A 16,545-nucleotide genomic window follows, 5' to 3' on the forward strand; every position below is an offset into this window, starting at 1 on the left:
TTCCATTCAACTTACCTTTATCATGTATGGCTGCAACCAGATTCTCAAAATCTTCCATCGTTCCAAAAATGGGATCAACTTCCCGGAAATCTTCAACACCATATCTGAAATCTTTAAGGGACGATTTATAAAATGAAGTAATCCAAACAGTTTTTATATTTAAAGCTGTGATGTAGTCCAGTTTATCTTGAATACCTGAAGAAAAAAGTCAAAGTCATGAATAAATCCTACTTTGTTTTAGTTAAAGGACAAAAAATATAACAAATATGCCTAAGATAGAAATATTTACATGAAGGCAAAAATACTTAGAATTTTGTTGAATTTGAGTATAATTCAAATAGGAAGATCTAGCTCTACAAAAAATATCAAATTAGGCCGTGTGTAGTGGTTCACGCCTGTAATCCCAGCACTTTGGGAGGCCAAGGTGGGAGGATACCTAAGGTCAAGAGTTCGAGACCATCCTGGCCAACATGACAAAACCCCGTCTCTATTAAAAATACAAAAATTAGTTGGGTACAGTAGCACATGCCTATGATCCCAGCTACCTGGGAGGCTGAGGCAGGAGAATCGCTTGAACCTGGGAAGCGGAGGCTACAATGACTCAAGATCACACCACTGCACTCTAGCCTGGGCGACAGAGCAAGACCCTTTCTCAAAAAAAAAAAGAAAGAGAAAATCTAATTAGTTATCTATCAGTAATCGATGACCTTTAACGTAGCATTATAAAAAAATCTGTGACTTACTCATATTTTATATTTAAAACCAAGACTGTGGTATTGTTCATTTATTCTACACATGGTTTTTGAGCAGCTAATCTATGCCAGCTGCTGGGCTAAGTGTCAAGGAACAGAGTAGAGTAACGCATGGCCCCTGTCGGTCACGTGGTCTACACTGCACTGTTCTGTCTAAGAGCCACATGTGGCTACTGAGCACTTGCAGGGTGGCTGGTTGGAATTGAGATGTGCTGTAAGGGAACAACATGTATTGGATTTTGAAGACCTTGTACAAAAAGAAAGAATGTAAAAATCTCATTAATATTTTTATACTGGGCCGGGCATGGTGGCATGTGCCTGTAATCCCAGCACTTTGGGAGGCCATGGTGGGCAGATTGTTTGGGCTCAGGTGTTCGAGACCAGTCTGGGTAACATGATAAAACCCCGTCTTAAAATACAAAAAAATAATAACAATATGTATTTATTTTTATACTGATTATGTGTTGAAATGATACATTGGATTAAACAGAACATATGAAAATTAATTTCGCCTGCTTCTTTTTTCCTTTTTTTAATGTGGCTACTACAAAATTTACAATTTCTTATGTGGCTCCCATTGTATTTCTTTTGGGCGGTGTTGGTCTCGGAAGTGTCTGCAGGCAGGGGTGGGATGATGATCAGACGGAAGAGCTAAGGAAGAGCTGCAGAAAGTGCTTTAAGGGCATCAGGGCATTGGCCCTTGACCGCCAGGGGCAGAGGAAGCTGATGACCCCTGAGGGTAAGGACAGAGAAGGTCCAGGATGGTGTGGGCAAAGGGGATCAGAGTGAAGGGCTTCCAGGCACAGCAAAGGAAAGGAGGGAGCAAGAATAGACAGGGCATGTCTAAAAAAGGATGAGAAGGCAGGACACAGTGGCTCACGCCTGTAATCCCAACACTTAGGGAGGCTGAGACAGGTGGATCACTTGAGGTCAGGAGGTCAAGACCAGCCTGGCCAACATGGTGAAACCCCATTTCTACTAAAAAATACAAAAATTAGCTGGGGACAGTGGTGCATGCCTGTAATCCCAGCTACTCGGGAGGCTGAGGCAGGAGAATTGCTTGAACCTGGGAGGCGGAGGTTGTAGTGAGGTAAGATTGTGCCACTGCACTCCAGCCTAGGCGACAGAGTGAGACTCCATCTCAAAAATAATAATAATAATAAATATAAATAAATAAGTAAATGCATCAATTAATTTAAAAAGGTGATAAATGTTGTCGGTGCACGGGGTCTGAGAAGGAGTGCAACTGCAACACAGAAGGTAAGTTTGTGCCAATATTTGAGGAGTCTTTGTTTCCACTCTCAGACTGCCTTTGAACTTGCTAAATTTGGACTTTTTCGGTTATTCTCTTATATAGGAATCCAGGAATTTATACAGAAGAGAATTCTAGGCTTGGCTGAGAAGACGTGGAAATGAAACTTTGTATTTAGAACTTTGTAGGATAATGAGCAGATAATGTGTTTTCTCCTTCTAGTTCAGAGTCCCAAATGCATATTCAGCAACTTGAGTCTAGAATTCAATCTCCAGTAACTTTCTGTGTAATCCTGATGTGGCTTCCTAGAATTAGACTGTCAGAGGCCACACCGCAGGCTGAAGGTCACTAATTCCAAAGCACAGAGTCATTCGACACCTGGGATCTGGGCTCTTCCCCTATAACACGCTGCTTATTTATTTTATTTTATTTATTTATCTACTTATTTATTTATTTATTTATTTTTGAGCTGGAGTCTCGCTCTGTCGCCCAGGGGAGTGCAGTGGTGCGATCTCAGCTCACTGCAACCTCCGCCTCCTGGGTTCACGCCATTCTCCTGCCTCAGCCACCCAAATAGCTGGGACTACAGGCGCCTGCCACCACGCCCAGCTAATTTTTTGTATTTTTTTAGTAGAGATGGGGTTTCACCGTGTTAGCCAGGATGGTCTCAATCTCCTGACCTCGTGATCCACCCGCCTTGCCCTCCCAAAGTGCTGGGATTACAGGCGTGAGCCACCACGCCTGGCCTGACAGGCTGCTTATTTCTGTCTCTGTACCCCAGTTCCCCCATATGGGTAGCTGCAAGATCTCACACAGTATCAACAGGCAGCAAGAGGGTTTTGATCTAAGCCAGCACAGCAACACAATATATCTTATGATGAGGCACAAAGGAACATGAGGATGAAAACAAAGTGGCTGGAGAAAGTAAACAAGGGATCCCACCCCACATTTTAGGAGGAGAGAGGGCAATCACCAAAACCAGACTCAAAGCTGGAATGGGATCTTCATAGTAACAACAATGAAATCCCTTCAACCTCAAAGACAAATGCCTATGGATTGCAGGAAGTAAAACATTCCTCCAAGAACAGGTATTGGAAAGGACAAACACCAGAGCTGATTACAGACCACTATGTTTATAGGAATGTTGGACCTATCCAGAAGATTATTAGGAAGGCAGGGCCAGGAAGTGGTAAATGTATCTCTGGATTTAGGGCTTTAGGTCTATGCAGTCAGAGCATTGCTTTTCCTAAGCACTCAATGTGCAAAAGGCAGCAGGTCATAGGTCATGAGTCAGGGGAAAGGGAGTCACTCAAGGCAGGATTAAAGGATGCTAGAAACACATCCAAAGCCGAAGATCTGGGGTGGGGAGCCCATGGTCTGATTAGGGAGGCTAAAGAAAGAGTAATGAAGGCAATGGGTTTGAGCTGCACCATGAAGGACAGATACACTCTTCTTCAATGAGTGACAATGCAGGATGATTTTTAAAACGAGAATGATACAGCCGGATGTGGTGGCTCATGCCTGTAATCCCAGAGTTTTGGGAGGCCAAGGGGGGCAAATCACCTGAGGTCAGGAGTTCGAGACTAGCCTGACCAACATGGAGAACCCTCGTCTCTATTAAAAATACAAAATTAGCCAGGCATGATGGTGCATGCCTGTAATCCCAGCTACTCGGGAGGCTGAGCCGGGAGAATTGCTTGAACCCAGGTGACGGAGGCTGCAGTGAGCTGAGATTATGCCATTGCACTCCAGCCTGGGCAACAAGAGTGAAACTCCATCACAAAAAAAAAAAAAAAGAGAGAGAGAATGATAGAAGCGTGAAAAAGAAAAGCCTTTTACTAGTGATTAAAGAAAGCTGCAGGTTTCAAGAATTCATTTGTAGCATTTTAAAGATACATTAAGCCCATTCCTACTTTCCACATTCATATCATCCTGTTTTGTTTTCTTCAAACCAATTATCATTGTAAAACATTAGTTTGTTAGTTTCCTTATTTGTTTCCTATTGTTGCCTTGAAGTAGAGTGACCATACCAACCAATTTGCTCAGAAGTTCCCAGTGTGTGCCTGCCATCTGGCATAATTTTACTCTGAAGTATGTTCTGGTTTGAGCAATATATTGTAAGGATGTTTTACACATAACCCACCAAGAAATTAACTTAGCTTTTAAAAAATAATTTTTCACTTTTTTTTTTCTTTTTGGAGACGGGGTCTCCCTATGTTGCCTAAGCTGTGGCTGAGAGCTCCTGGGCTCAAGCCATCCTCCCACCTCAGCCTCCCAAGTAGCTGCAACTACAGTCATGTGCCACTACCCCTGGTTAACTCTTTACTTGTTTTATACTAATACGGACATGGTTTTAAACAATCCTTAATTCAAGTAATGACGAATGCATACTGCTAAACCTTTTCTACTTCCCTTCCTTTTTTAGAATTTAAACTTTAAGACTCAGCCTATACTTTTTACAGATATCACTTGATTTTTAAAAAAATATTATTTATGCTTTATTCACTAATACACTCCCAGCCACACAGCCAAACTAGCTGCTTCGTATACTGGGAAAGCAATTCCCAACTGCCACCCTGACATATTCAACTATAAAGTCCCCAGAAACAGGACATAGATTTTAGAAGGAAGGCTGCTCTAAGAAGTTAGAATTGATGACTGAACAACTGTATGTACTTAGTGGGCAATAAATTAAACAACTCGTTTGGCTCAAAGGCCTTCAGCAAATAGCCCTTCAGCTAGTAAAATAACTGCTGGGTTCTGCTGAGTGATTTTCTAAGAATATCATAAACAAGGAGCAACTTGGCATGACCAGTCATAATGGAATGTGCTTACTGAACAACCCAGGCATAATTTGGTTCTGAAGAACAAAAGAACCATAAACCAATCTCATCCTGGCACCCACCCTGAATGATCTCTGGGCATGTACCTTTCAGATCTCCGTTCCCATCCTTGTTACTGTCCTTGAAAGACCTTGGGTAGATCTGGTACATGGGCCCCTCCTGCCACCAGTCTAGGCACTTTGGAGAGAGGGCAATGATGGCTATGGTGGCCGCGATGAGCACCAGCACAGAAGCCACTGTGAGCCAGAAGAGGATCTCCCGAGGTATGCGGTAGCGGGCCTGGCCAGAGAACTGGAACAGCACCTCCTTGGGCATCCCCGCATAGGGCCGGACGCCCTTGAAGTCGGGCTCCTGGGAGCCAAGGTTGCTCCTGGTGCTGTGCTTCAGGTTGTCTGTTGAGCTGCCTGGATCAGGGGTCTGCTCCAGAATGTCTTCATTACAGACAAACCCGTTGTTTGTCTGGCATCCCTTCATACTCATCTCGATGGAGTCTCTCTTGCTTTTATCTTCAGCCATGTCTCACCGACTTATGTCTTCGGAGTGCCTTCCTGCAGTAAGGGAGGTGGAAGAGTGGCTTGCTGAATGCTTGGTCTTGTTAATGAACTTTGTGTGGTTTATAAATAAACCTAGCTGGACAAAGTCCAGCCAAGGAAGAAAGGGTAAAAGTACAGAGGTTTAAAAAAAAAAAATATCGGGACTGGCGCGGTGGTTCATGCCTGTAATCCCAGCACTTTGGGAGGCCGAGGCGGGCAGATCACCAAGGGCAGGAGTTTAAGACTAGCCTGGCCAACATGGCCAAACCCCGTCTCTACTAAAGGTACAAAAATTAGCCAGGTGTGGTGGTGTGCACCTGTAATCCCAGCTGCTCGGGAGGCTGAGGCAGGAGAATCGTTTGACCCCGGAAGACAGACGTTGCAGTGAGCCGAGATCGTACCACTGCACTCCAGCCTGGGCGACAAGAGCGAGAATCCATCCCACAAAAAAAAAAAAAAAAAAAAAAAATTCTCCACTGGGCACCTTGGCTCACACCTGTAATCCCAGCAGTTTGGGAGGCTGAGGCAGGCAGGTCACCCGAGGTCAAGAGTTTAAGACCAGCCTGGCCAACATGGTGAAACCCCATCTCTACTAAAAATACAAAAATTAGCCGGGCGTGGTGGTGCATGCCTGTAATCCCAGCTACTCAGGAGGCTGAGGCAGGAGAATCACTTGAACCCAGGAGGCAGAGGTTGCAGTGAGCTGACATCGAGCCACGGCACTCCACCCTGGGTGACAGAGGGAGACTCTGTCTCAAAAAATAAAATAAATAATTAAGAAAGAGAATAAAAATAAAATGAAACTAAAAATAAATTTAAAAATTAAAAATTGGAAACAACCCAGGTAGCTATCATCAGATGGATAGATAAACAATGTGGTTATACATATAGTGAAATATTATTCAGCTTTGAAAAGGAATGAAGGCTGGGCATGGTGGATCACGCCTGTAATCCCAACACTTTGGGAGGACAAGGCGGGTGGATCACTTGAGGTCAGGAATTGGAGACCAGCCTGGCCAACATGGCAAACCCATCTCTATTAAAAATACAAAAATTAGGCCAGGCGCGGTGGCTCACGCCTGTAATCTCAATACTTTAGGAGGCCGAGGCCAGTGAATCACCTGAGGTTGGGAGTTCAAGACCAGCCTGACCAACATGGAGAAACCCCATCTCTACTAAAAATACAAAATTAGCCAGGTGTGGTGGCACATGCCTGTAGTCCCAGCTACTCGGGAGGCTGAGGCAGGAGAATCGCTTGAACCTGGGAGGCGGAGGTTGCGGTGAATGGAGATCACACCATTGCGGTCCAGCCTGGGCAACAAGAGTGAAACTCCATCTCAAAAAAAAAAAAAAAATAGCTGGGCATGGGGACACATGCTGTAATTCCAGCTACTTGGGAGGCTGAGGCAGGAGAATCGCTTGAACCCAGGAGGCAGAGGTTGCAATGAGCTGAGATAGCACCACTGCACTCCAGCTTGGGTGATGGAGTGAGACTGTCTCCAATACATAAATAAGGGACTGAAATTCTGACACATGCTGCAACATAGATGAACCTGGAGGACATTATGCTAAGTGCAATAAGCCAGACCCAAAAGGGCAAGTGTGATTTCACTTAGATGAGGTATCTTGAGTAGTAGGATTCATAGGAACAGAAAATAGAAAGGTGGTTACTGGAGGTTGGAGGAAGGGAATGATGGGGAGTTATTGTTCATTGGGCAGAGAATTTCAGTTTGGGATGATGAAAAGTGTTCCTGAGATGATAGTGGTGATGGTTGCATAACAGTATAAATATACGTAATGCCACTGAAATGTTATATATGTTTTACCACAACTTTTTTTAAAGCTTAAAGCTTTCTCTATTTAGCCAGGTATAAGAAAAATGACTTTGGGGGGAAATTATTTTTCTTATACATGGTTAAATAGAGAAAGTGGGAAGATAGCTTAAGCCCAGGAGTTGGAGACCAGCCTGGACAATATAGTAAGACCTCATCTCTACAAAAGAAATTTAAAATTAGCTGAACATGGTGGTGCACCCATGTAGTCCCAATTACTCAGGAGGCAGGCTGATGTGGGAGGATCACTTGAGCCCAGGAGGCAGAGGTTGCAGTGAGCTGAGATGAGCCGAGGAGGCAGAGGTTGCAGTGAGCTGAGATCACGCCACTGCACTCCAGCCTGGGTGACAGAGCAAGATTCTGTCTCAACAACAACAAAAAGGAACGTAATGATTTATGATGTCCCTTTCATCAGGAGCACATACAGTCCTATGAATCATTTGATCTGAAAATGAGACTTTTTTTTCTTTTAAATGATGATAGTTATCTGGGGCCCTAATCTTAGTGTCTCTTTGTGGAGTGGCTTAGAAGCATTGTATAGTATAGAGGTATGGAGGAATGAGCTACTTGATCTTGGACAAATTACATTTAAAACTGAGTAAATCCCAATACTTGGCTCACTGAATGCACCCAGTGATACCTCTCATTATTATTAATTATGCCCATTGAATATTTTTTATTTTTATTTTTTGAGATGGAGTTTCACTCTTATTGCCCAGGCTGGAGTGCAATGGCGTGATCTCAGCTCACCCACAACCTCCACCTCCCGGGTTCAACCGATTCTCCTGCCTCAGCCTGCTGTGCAGCTGGGATTACAGGTGCCCGCCAACACACCCAACTAATTTTTTGTATTTTTAGTAGAGACAGGGTTTCACTAAGTTGGCCAGACTGCTCTCCGACTCCTGACCTCAGCTGATCCACCTGACTCGGCCTCCCAAAGTGCTGGGATTATAGGCGTGAGCCACCACGCCAGGCCCCAAATCTTTTTCTAACAAAGAGCAGCCAGTAAAGTCAAGCTGCAGACATAGACAAGCAAGCTGGGAGCTTGCACAGGTGGATGCGACAGGAAAGAACTACCTGGGACTAGACATGTTCAAAATGGCGGCTGCACCTCCCCTTCTCTGCCAGCCACGTGTACAGTAAGGAGCAGACAAGATGGCACCGGCCAAGGGGAGAGTTCATTTGCATAATAAGATTAGGGTGGGGCCACCAGATTTCCCTGTGTGCTATGTAAACGTCACACCTGACCCAAAAAACCCATGAGGCCTACCTAAATCAGACACGGCCTCCTCAAGCTGGACTATAAAATCTGGCGTATCCAGCAGCTGACCTTTTCCTCTTGGAAGTGCCTTCTTTCTCACTAGAGAGAGAGCTATTTTCCTTTGTCTTTCTCCTTCTTCCGCCTATTAAACCTCTGCTCCTGGCCAGGCGCCGTGGCTCAGGCCTGTAATCCCAGCACTTTAGGAGGCCAAGGTGGGCAGATCACCTGAGGTCAGGAGTTGAGGACAAGCCTGACAAAGATGAGGAAACCCTGTCTCTACTCAAAAATACAAAATTAGCTGGGCGGGGTGGCGTGCACCTGTAATCCCAGCTACTCAGGAGGCTAAGGCAGGATTGCTTGAGCCCAGGAGGCCAAGACTGCAGTGAGCTGTGATCACCCCACTGCACTCCAGCCTAGGTGACAGAGCAAGGTTCAAAACAATAAAAGAATATACACCACAGTTTATAAGTGGGCATGTGGGATTTTTTTCGTTTGTTTTTGGCTATTATAAATAAAATTGCTACGAGCAATCATGTACAACTCTTTCTAAGGATATAGCTTCCTTCTCTCTTAGGAACCAACTAGCAGTGAAATAGCTGGATAATATGGTAAGCGTATAATTAATGTTTAAGAAACTGCCAAACTGTTTTGGAAAGTAGTTGTATTGAGGCAGGAGAATATAGGGTTTGGAGGCAGGGAACCTAAGGCTGTTTCACGCAGCGTTCCTAGAACTAAACAGAAAGGAAAACCCTAACTTTACATGACTAAATCACAAAAGGACCAGAGGCTACTCCCTTTGCAAACCCCCCACCTCTTCTGCCAGGCATGGGAAATTGGCAACCAATCGGACTGATTGCGGGTTGAGTGTTCTTTTGCAACTTTGTAACTTCACTCCAGCCTCCGAATGGTTGGTTGCTGTCCACAACCAATCAGACTGGTTGCGGGCGGAGTCTTCGTTTGCATAGAAGTATAAATTTGTAACTTCACCCTAGCCTCTGATTGGTTGCTTTCTGCAACCAATCATACGTTTGCACAGGAGTGTAACTTTTGTAACCACGTCATCCTCTGGTTGGCTGCTTTCTGCAACCGATCAGACTGATTGTGGGCTACCACTTCATTTACCTGAGGTGGGCATGAAGTAGCCAATGGGAAACTTCTAGAGGGTATTTGGACCCAAGAAGATTCTGTATCCGGGGCCCTTAAGCCACTGCTCGGCACGCTCTCACACTGTGGAGTGTACTTTCATTTTCAATAAATCCCTGCTTTCGTTCTTTTTTAACCAGTTGTCAAATGATCCTTTATTGAAATATTTTCCTTTGTGCTTAACTGGCTGGTCATTCCACAGCACCACTGTTGATGTCATCTATGATGTCCTGAGGGTGGCGGCCATCAACATCACAGCCCACAGACTGGGCAGTCCCCAGGATCTCTTTAATGGTTCCAGAGAGTTCTCTGGCTAAGGATCAGTGCCGCATCTGTCGAGCAATGTTGACGATCTCATAAAAAGTGATATTCCCCCTGTGTTTAATGTTTTTCTGTTTCTTTCTGTCTCTTGGTGGTTCCTTTTGATGATCAGGGCGGAGGCAGAAGGTAGCACTTCAACCTGGGCCTGTCTGTTCTGAATGGTCAGTTTCACTCTAATCCTCAGGCCCTTCCAGTCACCCGTTACTTTGGCAATGTCATCACCAACCTCTTTTGGAGACAGACCCGCGGGGCCAATCTTGGGGGCCAGGGCAGAAGTGGCACCGACTTCAACTCCAGTGCACGTGAAGTATACGACTTTGATCTCACTGGGGTGGAACTTCGGCGGCATGGTGGAGGCGGCTGGTGTCGGATGAACCCGGATTCGGGACGACCGAAGAAAGTTGCACCTTGGCCTCCTCCGAGCCGAAAGCCGAGAGAGCTGCTTTCGTTCTTTTGTTGCTTCATTCTTTCTTTGCTGCGTGTTTTGTCCAATTCTTTGTTCAAAACGCCAAGAACCTGGACAATTTGCAGTCACTTCCCTCTACCGGTGACAGTACCATTTTGCGTTGCCTTCATTGGTGTATGAGAGTGTGAATTCTTCCACATTCTTGCCAGCACTTGCTCTGTTGTCTGTTTAATTTCAGTGATTCTAGTAGGTAAGTAGCAGTGTCTCATTGTGGTTTTAATTTGTACTTCTGTAAAGACTAATGGTGTTGAGTATCTTTTCATGTGCTTATTTGCCATCCATACATCTTCCTTGTTGCAGCTGATGCTGGCAGCCAGCTGGGTGGGGAGTGGGGCTGGGGGCATCTCTGTTCTCAATACCTGTGCTGCTTCAATGTAGTCTCCATGTTGGCTACTGTGGGCATCTTCATAGCATGCTGGCTTGGTACCAAATGTTAGTGTCCCAGTTGAGAAAGCAGGCAAGGCAGAAACAATATCCTTTTTGTGACCTAGCCTCAGAAGTTACATAGCTTGTTTTTGACTGTACTTTATGTGCCAAGCCCAGAGACAGTGTGTGAAGGGACTAAGAAGTTATAAGGCAAAGGACATAAATACAGGAGGCTACAAATTGGGCTATTAATGCAATTATCTATTGTGCAATTTTTATTGTAGTAGAAACATATAAAATTTATCATCTTAATCATTTTTAATTAAATGGTTGTGTGTTAAGTATATTCATATTGCTGTGAAACCAATCTCCAGAAGTTTTTCATCTTGCAAATCTGAAACTGTATATATCCTTTAAACAACTCCCCCTTGCCTCCCCTCAGCCCAGGGTAACCAACATTCTACTTTGTTTTTATGAATTGACCACTGTAGATATATAAGTGCAATCCTATAGCATTTGTCTTTTGTGATTGGCTTATTTCACTTAGCACAATGTCTTCAAGGTTCATACATGTTGTAGCATGTGACAGGATTTCTTTCCTTTTTATTTTTTTTTTAAAAACAAGATCTTGCTCTGTTGCCTAGGCTGGAGTGCAGTGGCACAATCATAGCTCACTGTAGTCTTGAACTCCTGGGCTCAAGCGATCCTCCTGCCTCAGCCTCCTAAGTAGCTGGGACTACAGGCATGCACCACCACATCCAGCTAATTTTTGTTTTTTGTAGAGATGGGGGGGTCTCACTATGTTGCCCAGGCTGGTCTCAAACTCTTGGCCTCAGGCAGTCCTCCTGCCTTGGCCTCCCAATGTGCTAGGATCATAGGCATGAGCCACTGTGTCTGGCCTTTCCTTTTTAAGGCTGGATAATATTCCATTGTATGTATATACTACATTTTGTTTATCCGTTTATCAGTCAAACACTTGCTTTGCTTCCATCTTTTGGCTATTGTGAATAACACTGCTATGAAAATGAGTGTGCAAATATTTTTTTGAGACGCTGCTTTCAATTCTTTTGGATATATATTCAAAAGTGAGATTGCTGTGCCACATGGTAGTTCTATTTTTAAGTTTTTGAGGACTGTTCATACTGTTTTCTATAGAAGTTACCCCATTTTACAATCCCACTAACAGTGCACAGGGGCTTCAATTTTGCAACGTCCTCATCAACACTTGTTATTTTCCGTTTTTTGTTTTGTTTTGTTTTGTATTTTGATAGTAGCCATCCCAATGAGTGTGAGGTGATAGCTCAGTGTGGTTTTGATTTGCATTTCTCTAATAAAATTGGTGAAGTTGAGCATCTTTTCATGTGTCCTCATTGGCTATTAGGATATCATCTTTGGAGAAATGTCTGTTCGAGTCTTTTGCCCATCTTTTTATTAGGCTATTGGATATTTTCTTGCTGAGTTGTAAAAATGCTTTCATTTATATTTCCAACAGGCACTGGCACAGCCTGAGCTGAAAGCTTCAGCCTGATGACAGGCAAGTGTTTCTGTGTATCTGAGACCCAAGTTTGTGACAATCACAGCCAGGGGATTTCAGTGGCCATTTCAACTTCTTCCTGGTGGCCAACCCTCCAGGCTTGACAAATCAACACAAAACACACCCAAACAGAAAAGCATAATCTGATCCTTACATGACGTCATTGACCAACAATGTAAGTGAATTCACGGTGTAATGGGCTGATTTATAAAGGATCTTACCCATAGGGTGTCTCAGCTCTTTACTGCTTAAACATTTAGTTCTCAAAAAAATCCAGAATCACAAAAGAAACAATGACACATTATATCTGGTCTTTAACAAAGTTCTATTGAAAAAATCACCCAACAGCTAAGTACCACATTTAATGCCCCGTGACAAATATTTCTAATTCAGACACATGAGCTGTTCTGGAAAACTTCTAATTAGGAGCATGGATAGACATTGTACTGCCACAAATAGTCTCACTGCAAATTCAAAGAGCATAAATTACACGGTCACATGTTACTTTCAAAATGCTGCCAGTCATCTGAGAACACTGTGTGTTAGAACTTCATTGGGACACAAACATTATTCTCTGCCATCTTACAGCTGGGGAAATGTGGTTCTTGGATGCGGAGTGAATTCCTCAATTCCCAGGCCAGCCCAGTATCCCTGGGAGAGGCCGTATGACTCTCTGACCTTTAATGGTCACTCTCATGGCAAGGCCTGATAAAAAGCCAGGGAAGATTCATCATGACTTTGGGTGCTGGGTCAGGGACTCTGAATACACATATCAGAGAAATGCATGCCATTATAGGTGGGAAAGACACAAAATGTATGATACCTTAAGGAATTTGCTTTATTCACATCTAGGCTTGTGTATAAAACCATTCTGAATGTGTCACTTTAACATAAAACCCACTGACCCTGCACAATCTGTCAGACTATTAACCTCAAAACACTCATTTCACACCTCTAAAGCTATCAATGGCTTCTCATTATAAAGAGAACAAATGCCAATATCTTAGTATAGAAGTCTAAGCTACAGTTTATGCTCAAAATATATTTCCAATCTTTTTGCTATCTTAGTATTTCCAAATCAGGCTCTGTGCTCCACCCGATCAGCACTGCCGAGGGTTCCCTCACTACAGACTGTGCGCACCTCATTCTGAACAGTTTCTCCCTCTTGTCTTTGAGGCCCAACTCCAGCCTCCATCCCCCTACCACCACCCTCAGACCAGGAGACACTGATCCAGCCCGGTCTGCGTCATTTATTTGTACATTCATCCTTATAATGGTAGCTTTCTTTTTTCTTTCTTTTCTTTTTTTCTTTTTTCTTTTTTTTGTGACAGGGTCTCACTCTGTCTCCCAGGCTGGAATGCAGTGGCTCAATCTTGGCTCACTGCAACCTCTACCTCCTGGGCTCAACCCATCAGTCTCCCCAGTAGCTGGGACTACAGGAGCACGCCACCATGCCTGGCTAATTTTTGTATTTTTGTAGAGATGGGGTTTTGCCATGTTGGCCAGGCTGGTCTTGAACTCTTGAGGTCAAGGAATCCACCCACCTCCCAGAGTGCTGGGATTACAGGCGTGAGCCACCACACCTGGCAGTCCTTATTTTTGTAATTGTATGATGGACATGTGCAAATTTTGACCCAAGTTCTGGTTTTGGGGAACCATTGATTATCGGAGTCATCCTATTGACAGTTAAGAGAAGTGGGACACAGAAAGACTGCATGACCTGCTCGGAGTCTCATGCTTTAAGGGCATAGCCTAGTGCTCCCTCTGCTCTCTCTGATGGAGTTATAGTTTCATGGTAATTTGTCTTCACTCAGCATGTTGAAATGGGAAAGTACAGGTTTTGAGCCAGATCGACATGGGTGTGAATCTCAGATCAGCAACTTCCGAGCTTTGTGGTCTTGGATAAGTTACTCAGTCTCTTTACTTTTTCATCTGTTACACTTAGTTTATTTTTATTTATTTTTATTTTTTGAGACGGATTTTTGCTCTTGTTGCCCAGGCTGGAGTGCAATGGCCTGGTCTCAGCTCACTGCAACCTCTGCCTCCCAGGTTCAAGCAATTCTCCTACCTCAGCTTCTCAAGTAGCTGGGATTACAGGTGCACACCACCACGCCTGGCTAATTTTTGTATTTTTAGTAGAGGTGGGGTTTCACCATGTTGGCCAGGCTGGTCTCAAAGTCCTGACCTCAGGTGATTCACCTGCCTTGGTCTCCCAAAGTGCTGGGATTACAGGCGTGAGCCACCACGCCTGGCCTGTTACACTTATTTTATAACGTTGTTATAAAGATTAAATAAAATGGCATATTAAACTACCTACCAGTGGTAATGGGCTCCTCTTGTAAAAATTGGTCAGCTCCCTCGCCAGCAAAGAGCTTTGCATAGCAAGGCCTATATCATGGATAAAAGTTGTCATTGTTAAAATAAGTATGATAATAAAAGTACAGTCAGTATTAAGGTCTATCTCTCAGGACAATGGGGTCTACTCACTACATTTACATAACTAAAGGGAACATCTCAAATTATTCTTCACAAGATGAGAATGATCTCCTTGGAAGTAATTTCCCTTTCCCTTTTACTTTCCCTTTGCTCCTTTCCTTTCCTTCCCTCCTCTCCTTTCCTTTCTTTTTTTAACAGGGTCTTGCTCTGTCGCCCAGGCTGGAGTGCAGTGGTGTGATCTTGGCTCACTGCAACCTCTGCCTCCTAGACTCAAGTGATTGTCCCACCAGGGTACTCCACCATGTTTGACTAATTGTTTTTAAGTTGTTTTTTGTGGTTGTTATTGCTGTTTGTTTGTTTGTTTTGTAGAGATGGGTCTCCCTATATTGCCCAGGCTGGTCTTGAACTCCTGGGCTCAAGCGATCCTTCCGCCTCAGGCTTCCAAAGTGTTGGGATTACGGATGTGAGCGCCTGGTGGAAGTAATTTTTCTATCCTCACTTATCCCAAAAAGAAGCTAGAAAATTCTCTCACTAAATAAGAAATAAATACTAGCTCTACTTGATAGTAAACACCAAGTAGGAAGAGACTAGAACAACAAAACAATATATATTCACCATAATATCTTTTTTGTTTCTCTTTCCTCCTTTCCATCCTTTAAAATATATTTGTTTAATAGAAATGATATGACCATGAGGACAAAGACTCTTAGCTCTTCTAAGTTCTATTTATTTTATTTTATTTTTTGAGATGGAGTCTTGCTTTATCACCCAGGCTGGAGTGCAGTGGCACAATCTCAGCTCACTGCAACCTCTGCCTCCATGGTTCAAGTGATTCTCCTGCCTCAACCTCCCAAGTAGCTGGGATTACAGGAGTGCACTACCATGCCCAGCTAATTTTTTTTATTTTTTATTATTATTATTTTTTGAGATGGAGTCTCGCTCTGTCTCCCAGGCTGGAGTGCAGTGGCATGAGCTTGGCTCACTGGAACCTCTGTCTTCTGGGTTCAAATGATTCTCCTGCCTCAGCCTCCCGAGTAGCTGTGGCTACAGGTGTGTGCCACCACGCCCAGCTAATTTTTTTGTATTTCTAGTAGAGACAGGGTTTCACTGTGTTAGCCAGGATGGTCTCGATCTCCTGACCTCGTGATCCACCTGCCTCAGCCACCCAAAGTACTGGGATTACAGGCATAAGCCACTGCGCCCGGCCCTAAGTTCTATTTAATAATAGTACCTTTGTGTAAATCATGATTGTTCAGAAGTTCTTAAGTAATAATTCTGTTTTAAGTCAAGGGAAATGATCCTAGTACAAGGGAACACTGCAAATTGCATAAATTATAGTCATAGATGGTAGCTGTGTCCTTATCTACTCCTTATAGCCAAGAATAAAAAACTGTAGAGCTAAATCTTCAATAGGAGTCAATCTGATTTGTTGGAATGTTTTAACAAGGATAATGGTCACCTTATATTACTTGCTAAATATAAAAAAGTATAATCTTTTAGCAAGTCAAAGTAAAAGTAAAACCTAATCTGAATTTTACATTTGCAGCTAAAGTATACTTCGATTAGCAAACAAAGTGGTTAACCTGTGAAACATTTCTAAACTATCTTGGATAAATATCTTCATATTTTCTATAAATCAGAGATTTTTGCATACCAGTTAATCATGCAGAGTCCTAGAAGATGCACACCCTAATTTTCAGATATGGGGAATTCCTGATGGATATTTCACTATTCAGTATTAGTTCTCTTCATAGAAGCACCTATGTTATTTGATTGTACTAACAGTCTATCATAACAAGTTGCACA

The 16,545-nt window shown here is 43.5% G+C and overlaps 1 protein-coding gene and 1 pseudogene across 3 annotated transcripts in view; both read right to left on the reverse strand.

Moving 5' to 3' along the window:
* The window catches only part of SLC3A1 (solute carrier family 3 member 1), a 57,431-nt gene extending 41,480 nt beyond the window's left edge, over positions 1 to 15,951 (reverse strand). The window contains exons 1-3 of one of the 3 annotated variants that reach the window (XM_055108020.1): positions 14,621 to 15,951; positions 4,934 to 5,395; positions 16 to 195 (exon numbers count right to left, since the gene is read on the reverse strand). In XM_055108020.1, the coding sequence (XP_054963995.1) occupies positions 16 to 195; positions 4,934 to 5,363 (610 nt within the window). In that variant the 5' untranslated portion in view covers positions 5,364 to 5,395; positions 14,621 to 15,951. Of the gene's footprint in view, positions 1 to 15; positions 196 to 4,933; positions 7,007 to 8,289; positions 8,349 to 14,620 lie in introns of those variants that run through there. The other 2 variants (XM_055108021.1, XM_003822652.5) reach the window with 2 other exon arrangements.
* LOC100968968 (large ribosomal subunit protein uL11-like) lies at positions 9,796 to 10,378 on the reverse strand (annotated as a pseudogene).
* Positions 15,952 to 16,545: the final 594 nt, after the last annotated feature.

Source organism: Pan paniscus, chromosome 12 (assembly GCF_029289425.2).
Source record: "Pan paniscus chromosome 12, NHGRI_mPanPan1-v2.0_pri, whole genome shotgun sequence".
NCBI lineage: Eukaryota > Metazoa > Chordata > Mammalia > Primates > Hominidae > Pan > Pan paniscus.